The sequence below is a fragment of the Ranitomeya variabilis genome, chromosome 6 (genome assembly GCF_051348905.1).
Source record: "Ranitomeya variabilis isolate aRanVar5 chromosome 6, aRanVar5.hap1, whole genome shotgun sequence".
In the NCBI taxonomy this organism is placed as follows: Eukaryota; Metazoa; Chordata; class Amphibia; order Anura; family Dendrobatidae; genus Ranitomeya; species Ranitomeya variabilis.
In genome coordinates, this window is record NC_135237.1 from 463,868,603 (window position 1) to 463,891,864 (window position 23,262).

General features: G+C 42.0%; 1 protein-coding gene across 2 annotated transcripts in view; it reads left to right on the plus strand.

Annotated features, from left to right (window-relative positions):
- Positions 1-23,262, plus strand: part of CLVS1 (clavesin 1) — a 131,834-nt gene that overhangs the window by 100,129 nt on the left and 8,443 nt on the right. For both annotated transcript variants that reach the window (XM_077270546.1, XM_077270547.1), the window contains exons 4-5: positions 19,062-19,172; positions 21,123-21,358. In XM_077270546.1, the coding sequence (XP_077126661.1) occupies positions 19,062-19,172; positions 21,123-21,358 (347 nt within the window). The remainder of the gene's footprint in view (positions 1-19,061; positions 19,173-21,122; positions 21,359-23,262) is intronic.

Consider the following 23,262-nt stretch of genomic DNA (forward strand, 5'->3'; position numbering starts at 1 on the left):
TTCCCTGAGGCCTTGTATAGATTATCGCCTTCTGAATAAGATTACAGTCAAATATCAGTATCCATTGCCATTATTGACTGATTTGTTTGCTCGCATTAAGGGGGCTAGGTGGTTCACTAAGATAGATCTTCGCGGTGCGTATAATCTTGTGCGGATAAAACAGGGTGATGAGTGGAAAACTGCATTTAATACGCCTGAGGGCCATTTTGAGTATTTGGTAATGCCTTTTGGACTTTCTAATGCTCCTTCAGTCTTTCAGTCCTTTATGCACAATATTTTCCGTGAATATCTGGATAAGTTTATGATTGTGTATTTGGATGATATTTTGGTGTTTTCTGATGACTGGGAGTCTCATGTTCTACAGGTCAGGAAGGTGTTTCAAGTCCTGCGGGCCAATTCTCTGTTTGTGAAGGGCTCAAAATGTCTCTTCGGAGTCCAGAAAATTTCTTTTTTGGGGTACATTTTTTCTCCTTCTACTATTGAGATGGATCCCGTCAAGGTTCAGGCGATTTGTGACTGGACACAACCTACATCTGTTAAGAGTCTTCAGAAGTTCTTGGGTTTTGCTAATTTTTATCGTCGGTTCATTACTAATTTTTCCAGTGTTGTTAAACCTTTGACTGATTTGACTAAAAAGGGTGCTGATGTTGCTAATTGGTCTCCTACGGCTGTGGAGGCCTTTCAGGAACTTAAGCGCCGGTTTTCTTCTGCTCCTGTGTTATGTCAACCAGATGTTTCACTTCCTTTTCAGGTTGAGGTTGATGCTTCCGAGATTGGAGCGGGGGCGGTTTTGTCACAGAGAAGTTCCAATGGCTCGGTGATGAAGCCATGTGCGTTCTTTTCTAGAAAATTCTCGCCCGCCGAGCGCAATTATGATGTGGGTAATCGGGAGCTTTTGGCCATGAAGTGGGCATTTGAGGAGTGGCGTCATTGGCTTGAGGGTGCTAGACATCGTGTGGTGGTCTTGACTGATCACAAAAATCTGATTTACCTTGAGTCTGCCAGGCGTCTGAATCCTAGACAGGCTCGTTGGTCGTTGTTTTTTTCTCGTTTCAATTTTGTGGTTTCATACCTGCCAGGTTCAAAGAATGTGAAGGCAGATGCTCTTTCCAGGAGTTTTGTGCCTGACTCTCCTGGAGACTCTGGGCCTACTGGTATCCTTAGGGATGGGGTAATATTGTCCGCCGTCTCCCCAGACTTGCGACGTGCATTGCAGGAGTTTCAGGCGGAAAACCTGATCGTTGTCCACCAGAAAGACTGTTTGTTCCAGATGATTGGACCAGTAGAGTCATCTCCGAGGTCCATTCTTCTGTGTTGGCTGGTCATCCTGGAATATTTGGTACTAGAGACTTGGTGGCCAGGTCTTTTTGGTGGCCTTCCTTGTCAAGGGATGTGCGCACCTTTGTGCAGTCTTGTGAAGTGTGTGCTCGGGCTAAGCCTTGCTGTTCTCGGGCCAGTGGGTTGTTGTTATCCTTGCCTATCCCGAAGAGGCCTTGGACACACATTTCCATGGATTTTATTTCAGATCTCCCTGTCTCACAGAAAATGTCCGTTATCTGGGTTGTGTGTGACCGCTTTTCTAAGATGGTTCATTTGGTACCTTTGCCTAAGTTGCCTTCCTCTTCTGAGTTGGTCCCTTTATTTTTTCAGAACGTGGTTCGTTTGCATGGGATTCCGGAGAATATCGTTTCTGACAGGGGATCCAAGTTTGTGTCTAGATTTTGGCGGACGTTTTGTGCTAAGATGGGCATTGATTTGTCTTTCTCGTCTGCATTCCATCCTCAGACGAATGGCCAGACGGAGCGAACTAATCAGACCTTGGAAACTTATTTAAGGTGTTTTGTTTCTGCTGATCAAGATGACTGGGTTGCCTTTTTGCCACTGGCCGAATTTGCCCTTAATAATCGGGCTAGTTCTGCTACTTTGGTCTCTCCTTTCTTTTGTAATTTGGGGTTTCATCCTCGTTTTTCCTCTGGTCAGGTGGAGCCTTCGGATTGTCCTGGAGTGGACGTGGTGGTGGACAGGCTACATCAGATTTGGAATCAGGTGGTGGACAATTTGAAGTTGTCTCAGGAGAAGACTCAGCAGTTTGCTAATCGCCGTCGCCGCGTGGGTCCCCGACTTCTTGTTGGGGACTTGGTGTGGTTGTCTTCTCGTTTTGTCCCTATGAAGGTCTCTTCTCCTAAGTTCAAGCCTCGGTTCATCGGTCCTTATAAGATCTTGGAGATTCTTAACCCTGTATCTTTTCGTTTGGATCTCCCAGCATCATTTGCTATTCATAATGTGTTCCATCGGTCGTTATTGCGGAGGTATGAGGTGCCCGTTGTTCCTTCGGTTGAGCCTCCTGCTCCTGTGCTGGTGGAGGGAGAATTGGAGTATGTTGTTGAGAAGATCTTGGATTCTCGTGTTTCCAGACGTAAACTCCAGTATTTGGTTAAGTGGAAGGGTTATGGTCAGGAGGATAATTCCTGGGTGGTCGCCTCTGATGTTCATGCGACTGATTTGGTCCGCGCCTTCCATAGAGCTCATCCTGATCGCCCTGGGGGTTCTCGTGAGGGTTCGGTGACCCCTCCTCAAGGGGGGGGTACTGTTGTGGATTCTGTTTTTGGGCTCCCTCTGGTGGTTACGGCTGGTACTGGGTGACTTTGGTGGGTTGCGGTCTCTGCTTTCCACCTGTCCATCAGAGGCTGGGTGTTTCCTATTTAACCTGGCTTTTCTGTCATTCCCTTGCCGGGTATCAATGTACTCAGATGTGCTCAGTTTGGTTCCTGACTACCTGCTCCCAGATCTCTCAGGATAAGCTAAGTTCTGTTTTTTAGTTGTTTGGTTTTTTGTCCAGCTTGCTAATTATGACTCTATGCTAGCTGGTAGCTCTAGTGGGCTGAGGTTCTCCCCATGTGCCATGAGTTGGCACATGGGTTCTTGTAATCTCAGGATGGTTTTTGATTAGGGTTTTTTGCTGACCGCTCAGACCCCTTTTGTATCATTCTGCTTTCTAGTTATAGCGGGCCTCATTTTGCTAAATCTATTTTCATCTCTATGTGCGTGCCTTCCTCTCATTTCACCGTCAATACATGTGGGGGGCAACTATACCTTTTGGGGTTCATTCCTCTGGAGGCAAGCTAGGTCTTTATTTCCTCTGCAGTGCTAGTTAGCTCTTAGGCTGGCGCGTGGCGTCTAGAATCAACGTAGGCACGCTCCCTGGCTATTTCTAGTTGTGTTTGTCAGGAGTAGGGCAGCGGTCAGCCCAGGTTCCATCACCCTAGAGCTCGTCTGTTATTTATGTTATTTTGCTTGTCCAGTGCGATCCCCAGCCATTGGGATCCATGACAGACATCTACGTCGATACTGTGCCCGTCGCTGATTGGTCGAGGCCCAGGCGGCCTCGACCAATCAGAGACACGGGATTTCCAGGACAGACAGACAGACAGAAAAACCCTTAGACAATGATATATATAGATATATAATAGATAGAATAAAAGCCAGCAATTCATGTGCCACATACAGTAAAATCACAGAGTGACAGGTTAGAATAGATATATACACATAGGATAGGTAGATATATAGATGTCAGTGACACACACATATATACATATATTTGTGTGTGTGTATATATATATATATATATATATATATTTATATATATTAGATAGATAAGGATAGAATAGATGGATTACATACAGTAAATACACATAGAATAGGTAGATATACAGATGTCTGTGACAAATACAATTAGTACAGTGTGTGCAGCTTACAGTACATGTATTTAATTAATCTACTATATAATTGTCTAAGGGTCACTTCCGTCTTTCTGTCTGTCTGTCCTTCTGTCTGTCATGGATATTCATTGGTCGCGGCCTCTGTCTGTCATAGAATCCAAGTTGCTGATTGGTCGTGGCAAAACGCCCATGACCATTGCCACGAACAATCAGCGATGCACACAGTCCGGAAGAAAATGTCCACTCCTTACTCCCCGCACTCACTGCCCGGCGCCCGCATACACCCCTCCGGTCACCGCTCACACAGGGTTAATGCCGGCGGTAATGGACCGCGTTATGCCGGGGGTAATGCACTCCGTTACCGCTGCTATTAACCCTGTGTGACCAAGTTTTTTACTATTGACGCAGCCTATGCAGCGCCAATAGTAAAAACATCTAATGTTAAAAATAATAATAAAAAAAAAATGATTATATACTCACCTACGCCGCCTTTCCCGCTCCTCGCGATGCAAGCGGCACTTTCCGGTGGCAAGGATGGTCTGGCAGAAGGACCTGCCATGACGTCACAGTCATGTGACCGCGCCGTCATCACAAGTCCTGCGCGCCTGTGCGGAAAGGACCTGCCGTGACGTCACGGTCATGTGACCGCTACACGGTCATGTGACCACGACATCATCACAGGTCCTGCGCGACAAGGACCTGCCGTGACGTCACGGTCACGTGACCGCGACACGGTCACGTGACCGCAACGTCATCACACCCTGGGACCGGAAGCTGCCGCCTGCACCCCACACAGGCCACAGAGCTACAACACTCCTGCAGAAGGTGAGTATGTGTTTATTTTTTATTTTTTTAACCTGTGTCATACGTGGCTGGGCAATATACTACGTAGCTGGGCAATATACTACATGGGCTGTGCAATATACTACGTGGCTCTGTGCTGTATACTACGTCACTGGGCAATATACTACGTGGCTGGGCAATATACTACGTGGCTCTGTGCTGTATACTACGTCACTGGGCAATATACTACATGGCTGGGCAATATACTACGTGGCTGGGCAATATACTACGTAGCTGGGCAATATACTACATGGGCTGTGCAATATACTACGTGGCTCTGTGTTGTATACTATGTCACTGGGCAATATACTACGTGGCTGGGCAATATACTACGTGGCTCTGTGCTGTATACTACATCACTGGGCAATATACTACGTAACTGGGCAATATACTATGTGGCTCTGTGCTGTATACTACGTCACTGGGCAATATACAATGTAACTGGGCAATATACTATGTCACTGGGCAATATACAATGTAACTGGGCAATATACTACGTAACTGGGCAATATACTACGTGGCTGGGCAATATACTGCGTGGCTGGGCAATATACTACGTGGACATACATATTCTAGAATACCCGATGCATTAGAATTGGGCCACCATCTAGTAAAATATAATTATTCTGAAAAAAAATGGCATGGGTTCCTGCATAATTTTCGTAACTGTGACAATTGCAGGATGCTGCGATTTTACACGCACTCCTAATACGGCTGAGAAAATAAACGCTGATGGGAGCTGCCCCATAGATTAACACTGGGCTGAGTGCTATGCAATGTTTTCTCACATAGCACTCGGCTGTATTCTACGGTAGTGTGACTCAGGCCTAAGGGACCTTTTTAAACACTTAGGAAGCCTCTGCAGGTGTTTTTTGTTATTCTAATTTATTGAGATAATGACTTTTGGGTTTTCTTTGGCTGTAAGCCATAATCATCAATACAAACAGAAATAAACACTTGAAATAGATCACTCTGTTTGTAATGACTCTATATGATATATGAGTTTCACATTTTGTATTGAAGAACTGAAATAAATTTAACTTTTTGATGATATAATTTAGTGAGAAGCACTTGTAGTTGTGGGGTTGATGTCAGCTTTGTAATGTCAGCTGACATCAAGTCCAGCGGTTAGTAATGGAGAGGCATCTAGAAGACGCCCCCATTACTAAGCCCATAGTCAAATGTAATAAAGACACAGATCGAGTAAAGTCCTTTATTTGAAAGAAACACGCAAAGTCCTTTATTTTAAAAAAAACTCCCCGACCCACGTTTAGCCATTTATTACTGTAAAAATAAAAATAATAAACCCCATATTCCTCACCTGTCCACAGATAATCCCTATGTGATGCTGGCCAACGAAGAACTCCAGCTCTTCTACATTTGGATGGTTTGGCTGAACGGTAGCATGATGCAACCACTGAGCAAGCCAGCTGGAACACACTGAACAGGAGCATGATTGCTCTCCTGCAGTGTCTGAGTCTGATGTGAGTAAAGGTACCTTCACACTCAGCAACTTTACAATGAGAACGACAACGATCCGTGACGTTGCAGCGTCCTGGATAGCGATCTCGTTGTGTTTGACACGCAGCAGCGATCTGGATCCCGCTGTGATATCGCTGGTCGGAGCTAGAAGTCCAGAACTTTATTTGGTCGTCAGATCGGCGTGTATCGTCGTGTTTGACAGCAAAAGCAACGATGCCAGCAATGTTTTACATGGAGCTAACGACCTGTGAGAACGATAAGTGAGTCACCGTTACGTCACAGGATCGCTCCTGCATCGTTCTGGAGCTGCTGTGTTTGACGTCTCTACAGCGACCTAAACAGCGACGCTGCAGCGATCGGCTCGTTGTCTATATCGCTGCAGCGTCGCTAAGTGTGACGGTACCTTAAGGTCACCGAAGTTCATAGCCGCTGAACCCCAGTTGTCTTACGGACATAACCGCTCCGATCGTGAGAATTTTCTGTGAAAATACAGATTTGTTTTTAAAAAACTTATGTCTGTATGGATCTATGAAATTCTGTGGGTCTGTGTGCTGTCTGACCAAAAAACAGACAGCATATGACATTTTACACAGCTGTGTGTATGAAGCCATGCTGCAGAAAGTTGCAGTGGAGAGAAGTCTATAGTAATATACAGTATATGCATGTGATTCCCTATAAAAATGCTTGCTGAATACTGATATGTGGTTCCAGCTCAATGTTTTAATTGTTCCTATTTTGCATGTTAGGAGATTCACTGGAAATTAGGCCTCTGAATTATGCACAGGCATTGTTTATTTTCTGGATAGTTTTATTCAGGTGGCTTCACTGGGGACCTAAGGGATTGTGTGGGTGAGGAAGCAACACAAAAGCCATTGGATCGACTGCTGCGTTGTACTCATACTGCATAGCAAGTGTTTGATTAAAGAAATGAGTCTGACAAATTGTCAATTTACTTCTAAACATTTGTTGATAGCAGTTAAATGTGATATCTACAGGTTATATATTCAGCATCAACAATCTAAACATTTCAATGCAACTTTAAAGATGACCTTTCACCAGTTATACAAGGTTAAACTGGCCACATCATGAAATAGTGGCTGTAAAGCTCAGTATTACATGGTTTTTATTTATTAATTTCCCATCCTAGAGATATTAACTTATGTGCTTTTTTCACCTTCAACCAAGCGAACAATAGCAGAGATTCATTTTTGGGGGCATTGCCTTTCTCCCCTCCATGAAGTTGACCAATGATAAGCAAGAGGCATCATGCAAGGGTTAAAAAAGAACATTTCCCCAGGGAAGGTGACACCTGACTCTCTCTGTGAGAGACATGCTGGGATACACAGTCCTGCTCTCCTCACTGATCTTGCTTGCTGTATCTACTGTGATTAAAAGGAGGGGATGGTAGTTGTGCAAAGCTGTGTGTCATTACAAATACCCACCTACAAAGAATGGAGAGGTCTGCAATTTTTATCGTAGGTAAACTTCAATTGTGAGAGACAGAATTGAAAAATAAAAAAAACAGAAATTCGCATTGTATGATTTTTACATAATTAAATTGCATTTTATTGCATAAAATAAGTATAGAATGCTGTAGATAAGCCCTGAAAGGCTGTGGCCATATCTTATATCGGTCAAACATGCTGACAGGTTACCTTTAATTAATCACACTCCAACCTTTCCACCGTGGCCAAGACCAGAGAGCTGTCTAAGGACACCAGGGACAAAATTGTAGACCTCCATAAGGCTTGGATGGGCTACAGGACAATAGACAAGCAGCTTGGTGAGATGACAAAAACTGTTGGCACCATTATTAGAAAATGGAAGAAACACAAGATGACTGTCAATCTTCCTTGGTCTGAGACTCCATGCAAGATCTCGCCTCATGGGGTAAGCATGATTCTGAAAAAGAGCTGGAATCAGCCCAGAACTACCCAGGAGGACCTGGTCAATGACCTGAAGAAAGTCAGGTAACTCATTAGTAACACACTATGCTGTCATGGATTAAAATCCTGTAGGTCACATAAAGTCCCCCCTGCACACAGCAGAAAATGTCCAGGACCGCATGAAGTTCGCCAATGACCTTCTGGATGATCCAGAGGAGGCATTGAAGAAGGTCATGTGGTCAGATGAGACCAAAGTAGAAATTTTTGGTATCATTTCCACTCGCCATGTTTGGAGAAGGAAGAAGGAGGCGTACAACCCCAAGAACACCGTCAGAACCGTGAAGCAGGGTGGGTGAAACATCATACTTTGGGGGTGGTTTTCTGTAAAGGGGACAGGCCAAGTGCATCTTATTGAAGGGAGGATGGATATGGTCATGTATTGCGAGATTTTGGATATTTAAAAAAATGTTTAATAGGTTAGAGTAGAGTATGGCCCAGCCAAAAGAGTCTACCTTGTCATGGTGGTGGCTTAAAAAAATATTTTGGCTAAAACAAAAGCTGTTGGCTATGTATGTGATATTGTGTTCACTGGGAACTGTTAATGTGTGATTGGTGAGGATATGGGGCAGAAGTGGAGTTTTTCTAAAAGTGGACGGTGGGACTGTGGAAGGTTCAAGGGGTGAAGGAGAAGCTGGGTGGAGGCAGAGCAGGGGTGGAGCCTGAGCGGAGTCTCAAAGGTGCCTGAAAATGTTGCCAGTATGGGGCCCTGAAATTCCCAGTGGCAGCTCTGCTGAACCCAATAGAAAATCTTTGGAGGGAGCTGATACTCAATGTTGCTCAGCGACAGTTCCGAAACCTGAAAGATCTGTATGGAGGAGTGGGCCAATATCCCTGCTGCAATGTGTGCAAACTTGGTTGAGAACTACAGGAAACGTCAGACCTAATAATTGCAAAAAAAGGTTTCTGTACCAAATATTAAGCTCTGTTTTCTATTGTGTCAAATACTTATTTCATGCAATTAAATGCAAATTAATTATGTAAAAATCATACAATGTGGTTTTATGGATTTTTTTTAAAGATTCTGTCTCCTACAGTTGAAGTGTACCTACAATAAAAATTCCAGACCTCTCCATTCTTTGTAGGTGGGAAAACTCGCAAAATCGGCAGTGTATCAAAAACTTACTTTCCTCACTCTATAAGTCTCACTCAGAAAAAGCCAAGTCTAACATTCTCTGGGGTCATTATCGTTTTTTCCCTGCATGATGCTTTCTGCTTCAGATTGGTCATCGCATTGCAACAGAAAAAGTAAACGCCCGCAGAAATGAATCTATGCTAATGCTCCCTTGGTTAAAAAAGAAATTAGCATATGAACTTTGCAAGGTTATATCTAAGCACAGAAGATGAGATATGAAAAATAAAATTATGTTGTATTCAGCGCTTCAGCTGCTATTTTAAGTGGCCAGTTTAACATGTTAAAACTAGTGCAAGGTCCTCTCAGCAGGTTTTTGCAAGGTAATCTGACATATAACACGATAAAAAAGACATTGAAAAGGTAACAAAGTAGACCAGCTTTATTCACACAATTCACATGTTAAAATGTTTTAAAAACAGTAAAACATCACAGATAGAAAAAGGTGGGTGACCCTGGGGTCAAGGACGAAGCGAAACACACTTTGGATGTGGTGGGTGCCTGGATAACCTCCTCCTATCAGGTAATATTACTTAGTTTTACCATGTGGTTTGATACTTATGCAGTTACCTACTAAGGTTATTTATTCTTTGAACTTTTTATTTAACATTATGTATACTTACTGCACTTGCTGTCTACATATGTTCATTGATAACCATTTGGTTTATGTAGTATGGGCAGTACAGATAAGAATATATATATATATATATTAACATACATTGTGTTTTATTTATTATTGTTTTCTTCCATACATTCTGCTGAAGTATTACATTGTAATATTCCTGCTATACTCTAAAACATGATGTTGGTTTCCAGGGTCACCCACCTTTTTCTATCTGTGGTGTTTTACTGTTTTTAAAATATTTTTAACGTGATTATGGGGAATAAAGCTTGTCTGCTTTGTTACCTTTTTCAAGGTCGTATTTTTTGGTTGTATATACATCTTCTGATAGTAACTATATAGGTGTCTCTATGTAATCTGGCAGCAACATGAGGTAGGAACAAAGACAATGATGATAGTTGAAGTATCCTGTAGAATGTCAAATCTGTGCCTCTCGTGACAGCCATGATCTGGCAGCTATCCTGTACCGTGTTCCTGACTGTGGTTTTGTAAAGAGTCTCTGGTTCTTTGGATCTCTTGCATATCTGAATGTATATTGTTACATAGGGAATATCCCCTTTTTATACAGGGTGGGCCATTTATATGGATACACCTAAATAAAATGGGAATGGTTGGTGATATCAACTTCCTGTTTGTGGCACATTAGTATATGGGAGGGGGAAAACATTTCAAGATGGGTGGTGACCATAATTTTGAAGTTGGTCATTTTGGATCCAACTTTATTTTTTCCAATGGGAAGAGGGTCATGTGACACATTAACCCCTTCCCGACATGCGCCGTACTAGTACTGCGCTGCCGGCACTGCATTACTGACAGCCGCAGTACTAGTACGGCGGCTCGATCACCGCGGTCTCGCGCTGAGCGCCGCGGTGATCGGGTGCGGGTGTCAGCTGTATATGACAGCTGACACCCCGCAGCAATGCCCACGATCGGCGCTGTCGCCGATCGCGGGCATTTAACCCCTCTGATGCCGCTGTCAATAGTGATGAGATCGCGCTGCTCCGGTGACCTGGAAGGAGTCCCCGGATCCAAGATGGCCGCGGGACTCCTTCCGGGTCATGAGATGACCCTGCTTGCCGGCGTCTGCTGAGAATCCTCATAGCAGGCGCCGGCAAGCCTCTGCAATGTGCCTGTCAGATCGATGATCAGGCAGAGTGCTGTGCACACTGTCTGATCACCGATCTGTGATGTCCCCTCCTGGGACAAAGTAAAAAAGTAAAAAAAAAAACTTTCCACATGTGTAAAAAAAAAATAAAAAAAAATTCCTAAATAAAGAAAAAAAAAAAAAAAATTCCCATAAATACATTTCTTTATCTAAATAAAAAAAAAATCACACAATAAAAGTACACATATTTGGTATCGCCGCGTCCGTAACGACCCCACCTATAAAACTATATCACTAGTTAACCCCTTCAGTGAACACCGTAAAAAAAAAAAAAAAAACGAGGCAAAAAACAACGCTTTATTCTCATACCGCCAAACAAAAAGTGGAATAACACGCGATCAAAAAGACGGATATAAATAAGCATGGTACCGCTGAAAACGTCATCTTGTCCCGCAAAAAAAAAGCCGCCATACAGCATCATCAGCAGAAAAATAAAAAAGTTATAGCTCTCCGAATAAAGCGATGCAAAAACAATTTTTTTTTATATAAAATAGTTTTTATTGTGTAAAAGCGCCAAAACATAAAAAAATTACATAAATGAGATATCGCTGTAATCGTACTGACCCGAAGAATAAAACTGCTTTATCCTTTTTACCAAACGCGGAACGGTATAAACGCCCCCCCTAAAAGAATTTCAGGAATTGCTGATTTTTGTTCATTCAGCCTCCCAAAAATCGGAATAAAAAGCGATCAAAAAATGTCATGTACCCGAAAATGGTACCAATAAAAACGTCAACTCGTCCCGCAAAAAACAAGATATCACATGACTCTGTGGACCAAAATCTGGAAAAATTATAGCTCTCAAAATGTGGTGATGCAAAAACTATTTTTTGCAATAAAAAGCGTCTTTTAGTGTGTGACGGCTGCCAATCATAAAAATCCGCTAATAAACCCGCTATAAAAGTAAATCAAATCCCCCTTCATCACCCCCTTAGTTAGGGAAAAATAATACAATTTAAAAAAATATATTTATTTCCATTTTCCCGTTAGGCTACTTTCACACTAGCGTCAGTACGGGGCCGTCGCGCTGCGTCGGCCCGACATACCGACGCATACTGTGCAAGCGCCGCACAACGGGGGCAGCGGATGCTGTTTTTCCACGCATCCGCTGCCCCATTGTGAGGTGCGGGGAGGTGGGGGCGGAGTTCCAGCCGCGCATGCGCAGTCGGAAATGGTGGACCGTCGGCACAAAAAAAGTTACATGTAACGTTTGTTGCTGCCGGCGGTCCGCCACAACACGACGCAACCGTCGCACGACGCTTGCGACGTGTGTCAATATGTCGCTAATGTTAGTCTATGGGGAAAAAACGCATCCTGCAGATGACTTTGCAGGATGCGTTTTTTCGCCAAAACGACGCATTGCGACGTATGCAAATAAACGCTAGTGTGAAAGTAGCGCTAGGGTTAGGACTAGGGTTAGGGCTAGGGTTAGGGTTAGGGTTAGGGCTGGGGTTAGGGTTGGGGTTTCAGTTAGAATTGGGGAGTTTTCAGTGTTTAGGCACATCAGGGGCTCTCCAAACGCGACATGGCGTCCGATCTCAACGCGTTTGTTTGCGTTAAAAACGCATGCGTTTTTATAGAAAAAAACCAGAACACACACTGAAAAGTCACCCACCACCATCAAGGTGATAAAGGGATCCAAACCCTAACCCTAACCCTACCCCTAAACTCACCCCTAACCGTTTAATGAACATTTTCTGACAGTCATAGTGCCACGTATTTCAGTGCCACGTATTTCAGTGCCACGTATTTCAGTGCCACGATATTTCAGTGCCACGATATTTCAGTGCCACGATATTTCAGTGCCACGTATTTCAGTGCCACGATATTTCAGTGCCACGTATTTCAGTGCCACGATATTTCAGTGCCACGATATTTCAGTGCCACGTCTTTCAGTGCCACGATATTTCAGTGCCACGTATTTAAGTGCCATGATATTTCAGTGAAATACGTGGCACTGAAATATCGTGGCATTTACGTGAAATACGTGGCACTTATATACGTGGCACTTATATACGTGGCACTTATATACGTGGCACTTATATACGTGGCACTTATATACGTGGCCACTGAAATATCGTGGCACTTATATACGTATATAAACGTATTTCAGTGCCACGTATTTCAGTGCCACGTATTTCAGGTTAGGGTTAGGGGTAGGGTTAGGGTTTTTTGGTTTTTTCTCGTTTTCTTGTGTTTTTCTATAAAAACGCATGCGTTTTACCGCGTTTACATGCGTTTTTTCACACATGCGTTTTTAAAAAAAACGCATTTAGATAAAAACGCAAGTGTGAAACCAGCCTTACCCTTGGGAAAATAAAAACGTGGGGGCTAAAATATAATTTTCGTGGAAAAAAATATATTTTTTATTTTCGCGGCTTTGCGTTATAAACTGTAGTGAAACACTTGGGGGTTCAAAGTTCTCACAACACATCTAGATAAGTTCCGTGGGGGGTCTAGTTTCCAATATGGGGTCACTTGTGGGGGGTTTCTACTGTTTAGGTACATCACGGGCTCTGCAAATGCAACAAGACACCTGCAGACCAATCCATCTAAGTCTGCATTTCAAACGGCGCTCCTTCCCTTCCGAGCTCTGCCGTGCGCACAAACAGTGGTTCCCCCCCACATATGGGGTATCAGCGTACTCAGGACAAATTGGACAATAACTTTTGTGGTCCAATTTCTCCTGTTACCCTTGGGGAAAAAAAATTGCGGGCTAAAACATCATTTAGTGGAAAGAAAAAAATATTTTTTAATTTTCATAGCGCTACATTCTAAACTTTAGTGAAACAATTGGGGGTTACAAGTGCTCACCACACATCTAGATAAGTTCCTTAGGGGGTCTTCTTTCCAAAATGGTGTCACTTGTGGGGGTTTCCACTGTTTAGGCACGTCAGGGGCTCTCCAAACACGACATGGGTTCCGATCTCAATTCCAGCCAATTTTGCATTGAAAAGTCAAATGGCGCTCCTTCCATTCCGAGCTCTGCCATGCGCCCAAACAGTGGTTTATCCCCATATATGAAGTATCAGCGTACTCAGGACAAATTGCACAACAACTTTTGGCGTCCAATTTATCCTGCTACCCTTGGGAAAATAAAAAATTTGGGGCAAAAAGATCATTTTTTGTGAAAATTAATATTAATTTTTTTTTACAGCTCTACATTATAAACTTCTGTGAAGCACTTGGAGGTTCAAAGTGCTCACCACACATCTAGATTAGTTCCTTAGAGGCTCTACTTTCCAAAATGGTGTCACTTGTGGGGGTTTCCACTGTTTAGGCACGTCAGGGGCTCTCCAAACACGACATGGGTTCCGATCTCAATTCCAGACAATTTTGCATTGAAAAGTCAAATGGCGCTCCTTCCCTTCCGAGCTCTGCCATGCGCCCAAACAGTGGTTTATCCCCATATATGAAGTATCAGCGTACTCAGGACAAATTGCACAACAACTTTTGGGGTCCAATTTATCCTGCTACCCTTGGGAAAATAAAAAAATTGGGGCAAAAAGATCATTTTTGTGAAAATTAATATTAATTTTTTTTTTACGGCTCTACATTATAAACTTCTGTGAAGCACTTGGAGGTTCAAAGTGCTCACCACACATCTAGATAAGTTCCTTAGGGGGTCTTCTTTCCAAAATGGTGTCACTTGTGGGGGTTTCCACTGTTTAGGCAAGTCAGGGGCTCTCCAAACACGACATGGGTTCCGATCTCAATTCCAGACAATTTTGCATTGAAAAGTCAAATGGCGCTCCTTCCCTTCCGAGCTCTGCCATGCGCCCAAACAGTGGTTTACCCCCACATATGGGGTATCAGCGTACTCAGGACAAATTGCACAACAACTTTTGGGGTCCAATTTATCCTGCTACCCTTGGGAAAATAAAAAATTTGGGGCAAAAAGATCATTTTTTGTGAAAATTAATATTAATTTTTTTTTACGGCTCTACATTATAAACTTCTGTGAAGCACTTGGAGGTTCAAAGTGCTCACCACACATCTAGATTAGTTCCTTAGAGGGTCTACTTTCCAAAATGGTGTCACTTGTGAGGGTTTCCACTGTTTAGGCACGTCAGGGGCTCTCCAAACACGACATGGGTTCCGATCTCAATTCCAGACAATTTTGCATTGAAAAGTCAAATGGCGCTCCTTCCCTTCCGAGCTCTGCCATGTGCCCAATCAGTGGTTTACCCCAACATGTGGGGTATCAGCGTATTCAGGACAAATTGTACAACGACTTTTTTGGTCCAATTTCTCCTGTTACCCTTGGTAAAATAAAACAAATTGGATCTGAAGTAAAAATTTTGTGAAAAAAAAGTTAAATGTTCAATTTTTTTTAAACATTCCAAAAATTCCTGTGAAGCACCTGAAGGGTTAATAAACTTTTTTTAATGTGGTTTTGAGTACCTTGAGGGGTGCAGTTTTTAGAATGGTGTCACTTTTGGGCATTTTCTGTCATATAGACCCCTCAAAGTCACTTCAAGTGTGAGGTGGTCCGTAAAAAAAATGGTTTTGCAAATTTTGTTGCAAAAATGAGAAATCGCTTTTCAACTTTTAACCCTTATAACTCCCTAACAAAAAAAAATTATGTTTCCAAAATTGTGCTGATGTAAAGCAGACATGTGGGAAATGTTGTTTATTAACTATATTATGTGATATAACTCTCTAATTTAAGGGCATAAAAACGAAAAATTTGAAAATTGCGAAATTTTCATAATTTTCGACAAATTTCTGTTTTTTTCACAAATAAATGCAAGTCATATCGAAGAAGTTTTACCACTATCATAAAGTACAATATGTCACGAGAAAACAATCTCAGAATCACCAAGATCCGTTGAAGCGTTTCAGAGTTATGACCTCATAAAGTGACAGTGGTCAGAATTGTAAAAATTGGCCGTGTCAGTTAGGTGAAAACAGGCTTCGGGGTGAAGGGGTTAAACTTATTGAGAATTTCACAATAAAAACAATGGTGTGCTTGGTCTTAACATACATTTATTCCTTCATGAGTTATTTACAAGTTTATGACCACTTATAAAATGTATTCAAAGTGCTGCCCATTGTGATGGATTGTCAATGCAACCCTCTTCTCCCACTCATGACACACTGATAGCAACACCGCAGAAGAAATGCTAGCACAGGTTTCCAGTATCCATTTTTTCAGGTGCTGCACATCTCGTATCTTCACAGCATAGACAATTGCCTTCAGATGACCACAGCATCTGAAACAAGGGATACTGGAAGCCTGTGCAAACATTTCTTCTGCGGCATTGCTATCAGTGTGTCAAGAGTTGGAGAAGAGGGTTGCATTGACAATCCAGCACAATGGGCAGCACTTTGAACACATTTTAGAAATGGTTAGAAACTTGTAAATAACTCATGAAAGAATAAAGTTATGTTAAAACCAAGCACACCATTGTTTTTCTTGTGAAATTCTCAATAATTTTGACAGCATGGTGGCTCAGTGGATAGCACAGCAGCCTTGCAGCACTGGAGTCCTGGGTTCAAGCCCCACTAAGGACAACATCTGCAAAGAGTTTGTATGTTCTCACCATGTTTGCGTGGGTTGCCTCCCGGTACTCCAGTTTCCTCCCACATTCCAAAGACATACTGATAGGGTATTTAGATTGTGAGCCCCAACGGGGACAGCGACGATAATGTGTGCAAACTGTAAAGCGCTGCGGAATATGTTAGCGTTATATAAAAATAAAGATTATTATTATTATTATGTGTCACATGACCCTCTTCCCATTAGAAAAAATAAAGTTGGATCCAAAATGGCCGACTTCAATATGGCCGCCATGGTCGCCACCCATCTTGAAAAGTTTCCCCTCCCATATACTAATATGTCACAAACAGGAAGTTGCTATCACCAACCATTCCCATTTTATTAGGTGTATCCACATAAATGGCTCACCCTGTAGTTCACAACTGTTCTTCAAGCCATTATTCATAGGTCAGCGGGAAGGGGTGATGAGATTAACTCGTATTATTTGATTATTTAGTTTATCCTTCAATGTTTGCAAGTCAACAAACTGCATAGCCTGGTATAATGTGTAATCAACATATCATTGTTCAGTGACCCTGCATCCCTGTTAAGATAACAGTACAATAAACTGTAGGAGCTGATATAAGAGGTAAATAACAACCATTCATCAATTTACAAATATTAATTTAACCTACAAGAAGAGTCAACATTTCAGACTCTTGACCAACTAAAGAAAAAAACATCAATTCAAAAGTCTACATATAGATAAAAGTCTATTCCTCCTGGTTTACTGAAAATAGACATCTGGTTAATTAAAATAAAATGCTGTGTCGTCACAGTGGCTTTGCAGACAGAAAACACTGTCCTCTTTTCCTAGTCTGAGTGGATCTTTCCGATGCGGCAGAGGAAGATGTCAGCATTGTTGTATCATTTCACATGGCTGTGAGTAATTCAGATCAGTTGTCTCAGGACAGAATTATATTGTTTCCTAGTTTTTGAATTGCAACAGTCCTATGTCATCTACCTATTGGAATGTAGTTGCAATCACCAGTATGTCAATAGGACAATCCAACCTGTTCACAACCAAATTAATAAACATAGGCACAATATTCAGACTCGAGTCATTAATCACAGCCTATGTAAGCATTATTGAATCGAACATCACAAAGATAATAGCCATTTAAAATTAAGAATATTTGAACAAATACCTGAGAATATTCCAAATCGATTCCAAAGATTAATACACAGGGAAGCCTTTTGGATATTCAAACTTGCAACTTTGGCAGAATGAGAGTATCGAACATACAAGATTTGATGATTCAATTTCCCTAATGTGAAGTCTAACAAACTCTTTTCATTATTTTTTTTCTTGTTTTTTTAAAGTTTCCTGATTTTGTTTTCTTATTTTGTTTATATATATATAACTATCTTCTATTAAATGGACTTATTGTTGTTTATCATGTGTGATGATAATTGTAACATCATTACTAACTCTTTTAAAGGTCAGGGGATCAACTCTGAAATGCATAATGCAAAAAATTGTCTATTGTTGCTATCTTAAATATATTGCCAAATGTTCTATATTTTCGTCTTCCTTCCTGTAATACTATTCTGAAAAATGTAATAAAATATTACAAACTTTTGAATAAAATGTATTTTTAGTCAGAACCATGCATTCTTTCCTTTCTTTCCCCCTACCCTTATTTGTAGTCCTTAATAACATTGGGTATGCTGTAAATTCACCGAGGATTAGCCTATGCTAAAGGTACCTTCACACGAAACGACATCGCTAGCGATCCGTGACGTTGCAGCGTCCTGGCTAGCGATATCGTTTCGTTTGACACGCAGCAGCGATCAGGATCCTGCTGTGATGTCGCTGGTCGCTGAATAAAGTCCAGAACTTTATTTGGTCGTCCGATCGCTGTGTATCGTTGTGTTTGAAAGCAAAAGCAACGATACCAGCGATGTTTTACACTGGTAACCAGGGTAAACATCGGGTTACCAAGCGCAGGGCCGCGCTTAGTAACCCGATGTTTACCCTGGTTACCAGCGTAAAAGTAAAAAAAACAAACAGTACATGCTCACCTGCGCGTCCCCCAGCCTCTACTTCCTGACACTGACTGAGCGCCGGCCCTAAAGTGAAAGTGAAAGCACAGCGGTGACGTCACCGCTGTGCTGTTAGGGCTGGAGCTCAGTCAGTGTCAGGAAGCAGAGGCTGGGGGACGCGCAGGTGAGTATGTACTGTTTGTTTTTTTTACTTTTACGCTGGTAACCAGGGTAAACATCGGGTTACTAAGCGCGGCCCTGCGCTTAGCAACCCGATGTTTACCCTGGTTACCCGGGGGACTCGGCATCGTTGGTCGCTGGAGAGCGGTCTGTGTGACAGCTCTCCAGCGATCAAACAGCGACGCTGCAGCGATCGGCATCGTTGTCGCTATCGCTGCAGCGTCGCTTCGTGTGAAGGTACCTTAAGAGTTATGTTCCATAGGAGTCAGAACATGATCCTTTTTGCTGACCAACTTGTATGTTTTAGTCAATCCGCACAGATATATAACTAGGCTGAATGATAAAATTGTAGTAAACGCATGTCACTTGTGTAACGGATTGTCGTTCTGTCCAGCTGGCCACCCTTTTATATCCGGTAATGAGCGTCTGTTTTCCTCTCACTCCTAGGACAGTTTTCCAGCTCGCTTTGGAGGTGTCCACTTCGTCAATCAACCTTGGTACATCCATGCTCTGTATACGATCATTAAACCTTTCCTAAAAGACAAGACACGAAAAAGGGTAAGACATAAAAACTGGTGGAAGGCTGCTTCCTGGACTTTCTCCAAATCTCCAGAGACCTCTTTGACTCAGTTTTTTCCTGTTGACCTCTGAGATGAAGGCATATGGCATGTTGTGGTCGCAGCTGTGAATTGCAGATTGCCTGCGTCTAATCAATAAAGCTATAGCAATGGATTACATTCAGTCTGAGTCTTTGGGATGAGAGCATCTTTGATCTCTAGAAAGAACAGGATCTAACCAGTCAGAAACTCATTTGTGATATGAAGGGGGAACATATTAAAACTACTGGCAGCACCAGAAGCTGTAATTACAGACAATCGCATAAAGGTCCAGCTGCCATACAGAATCGAGCATCTCTATCTACACCATAAGGCGCTCTATTTTATAATTTCATTATATTCCTGCAGCCGTATTTGTTCAGCTTTGACATAATAAATCATACTTAGATAGAGGTGGAAGTAAGATATTTTCGATAAGACCCATATTAGAAAAATATTCCAATGTGCATTAATGGTTGACAGAGGATAATAAATCTTAGACTCCATGGGTCAATTCCAACCATTTTCTCTAGGCTAAATTCACACAACTGAATCAAAAATCATTCAATTTTCATTAAAAAAAAGGACATTTTTTCATCTGTATGGCCATCCATATGGATTACCTTTATATATCAGTAGTCATTAAAATTTACAAGACCATAAACAGTTTCGTATTGGAAAAAATTGCAATGTATCAGTAAAAATCGGATGCTATGAATGATTCATATAGGATCAATTTTTTTGCACACTCATAAACTTGAATAGGCAAATCTCATCCCAAATACAGAAGAGACAAGTGCTTGCCGTGATTTGTGAACGCGGACGTCTGAACAGCTCTGTGAAATAAATTTTTTTCCGAGTGCTGTGACTTCGTTTTTCACTTGGACTGAAAATATGGTGTGAACGGATCCTTAAACTGAGAGCGGAGATCTTGTAAGAGTATAGTGGCAGTGTATTCAGCTCAAATGTTGATTCGGGATTAAGGTACAGCACAAGTGACCTGATCTGCCTTCCTCATGGCCGATGTGAAGCTGTAGACGTATACACCAACTCAGCACAGAGTAATAAATCACAAGAGGAGAGAACGAATTCAAAGGTACCTCTGTCATCAAGAGTTTAGTAATAGGAGTCGTACGCTATAAATCAGTGAGAGGGTTAAATGATCATGTGGCCTAAGTAATTATTTGTGATGTCATGGTGTCATTGCTGTACAAGAATCTCATCTGTAACCTGCCCAAATAGCTGTTAGGCTAACACTACACTCGCAACACAGGATCACAGGATGGCTCTACAACATCAGGGGCATAACGTTAGTGGGTGCAGGGGCTGCAATTGCTGGGGAGCCTGGGATGGTGGGGGATCCAAATGATCCCTTTGGCCCATATGAGAAGACCAATGATAGCTGGGGACCATGTTGGAGAGACCCCATAAGGTCCATATGCTATTAGTTACAACATCACAACCAACAGTGGTGTAGACAAGCTGAGGTCTGAAGGTTTCTGTAACGCTGACCCAACAGTCAATAGAAATCTAAGTTTTAGGACTTCTGAGCAGGCACATTCACTATCATTAGTTGCATCTTGCATTGCAGCTGGCAACATGACAGTTGTGATCTTATCGGGAATGTCTAGGACTCAACCATTGATTCCCTACCCATAGATCGGTGGATGTCTGAAACCTGCTTCGTCGTTGGCCAGATATCAGCGGTGTACTAGGGTTAGCTCATTAATTCTGGAGTCCTGGACAGAAAGAAACGTGAAAGAGTAAAGAAATACAAAGAAGTACAATCATTAGAAATAGCAGGATAGCAAGTACAACACACAGTATGAGGCATAATTATGGATGAAGGGAAAATTTGTTCCAGTAGTTACAATTTCCCTGTAACATTGACATGATTTGTTTTTATTTGCAGATTTTCCTCCATGGTAACAATCTCAACAGTCTTCACCAGCTGATCCATCCAGAATGTTTGCCCTCTGAATTTGGGGGTACACTTCCTCCTTATGACATGGGGACCTGGGCCAGGACTCTTCTTGGTCCTGATTACAACGATGAAAACGAGTATACTCACACGTCTTACAATGCTATCCATGTGAAGTACGCACCTAGCAATGTGGACAGAGACTGCTCTCCGAAATACATGAAAAGGTAAGCTCTGCTCTCAATGTAAAACCAGTGCCAACACGTTAGTCCTTTACTCTAAGCAATACTTTACAAAACATAAAAATGAGAATATACATCAGAATACACAACAGTGTCTCGCAGTTCCTAGGCTGCAAGTCAGAAATGTCAATCTTTTTGCACTTTGTGAGCCATATTCACTATTAAGTAAATCAATGGTGAGAAGACACATAAAATGGGAAAGGGATAATAATTAAGGAGATCCAAGAAATGATGAACAACAGGCCATATGAATCGGAGCCTGACTGCACAATTGAGAAAAAAACTGTTAAAGTCGGATGGGGACTATAGGGAGAAACAAGATTAAATCTGCAATGCTCCTGGACAGTTCCTTCCACAGTGGGAGACCTTCAATCTCCTAGAGCTCGGAGTGGGGTCGGACTTTACCTGGTTGAAATGGTGCAGCCAGGCTCTGATTAATGCTGCCTATGGTTTGGGCAAGAAGAATCACTTGACAGGACCCTTAAGGGACTGATGTATATAATGCTAGAAAATGAAAAAAAAGCCAAAATCAATTGTTTAAAAAGGTGAGAAAATCTGTGTGTATGCATGCATATGTGTGAAGGATCCCTAACCATCCATTTTCTATAAATGTCATCGAATTCGATTTTCTACACTCTGTAGAATAACCCTGTTTCTCTTATCTTTATCCCAATTTCCTTTGGTTTATTGGAACTCTAAAACTATTTTCACACCACAAAAGACCATTGTAAACATTTATTTAATACCAGCATTCATATCCCAGTCTTAAAGAGGACAAGGAGGTTAGACCAGATCTGGGCTTTATCAATACATCTCATAAACTCAGAAACCTAAACTGTGGCAGGGGGCGTGTTCTTTTCCTTGAGTGTTGATGCCTGCATATTATTGGTCAGCATCATATAGGGAGAAGAAGTACACGCCCCCAGTGAAAACTCTGATATCACCCACTTGGACTTAAAAAGAATTAACTTATTAGGGGAAAAATACTTTGAATGCTGATATTTCCACAATGGAGAGGCAGTATTACAAATAATAATAATTTATTCCTCGTTGCAGCCACTATTACATTCTGTGTTCCGAATAATATGAAAAATTTAGCGAGAGGTCCTCTGGAGTAAGATACCCCTAAATTTTAAAGAAAAAAAATCTGTTAGTAGTTTATGTATGTGGGGCCGCTCAAGTGCCACAAATTGAGATCTCTGCTGACAATTAGCACATTTCGGGTATAATAACTATTGTTGGGCCATGGTCAGTCCTGTCCATTACCACTATATCCAACTCTGTGTTAGAACTGTGGAGAACCTGGCAGAAAGGAGACAAAGATGTCACACACTTTTGCATGGGTACATCTTGCACAAAAATCTGTGACTGTGACATAAAACTGATGCAAGGTCATTTTTAAATGTCTACCCTTCTCGCACCCCTCCCACACACCATATGTCTTTACTGGGACAAGGTATATATAACGCATTGCAAAGTTTAGGTCTGATACAATGTAATCAGCCATTGCTACACTGGTCACATACAAAACTGCTTCACCCGTCTTCTACCAACCAATATACCAGATATATCAATGCTGTAAAACAGTGCTGCGGCTAACACAAACATGGTGCATAATTTTCAAGGTTTATATATCTAAATAACATGACAGGAATGGAAGAAGGCAGCCATCTATCTATCCCCAGTGGTATAGCTGCCTGCCCTGCAGCACAAGTGTGGCTCTGCCGTCGCAGCTGTGACTCGCAATCAGATTAATGGCACTGACCTACACCAAGGACATGTTGTCAATTAAAATAGCAATTTAATATTCCTCCATACGGTTTACACTCTGAATAATACTGGGATACGAATTCTTCCTTGTTTCATAAGTCTGTGGGGTTTTTCATGTG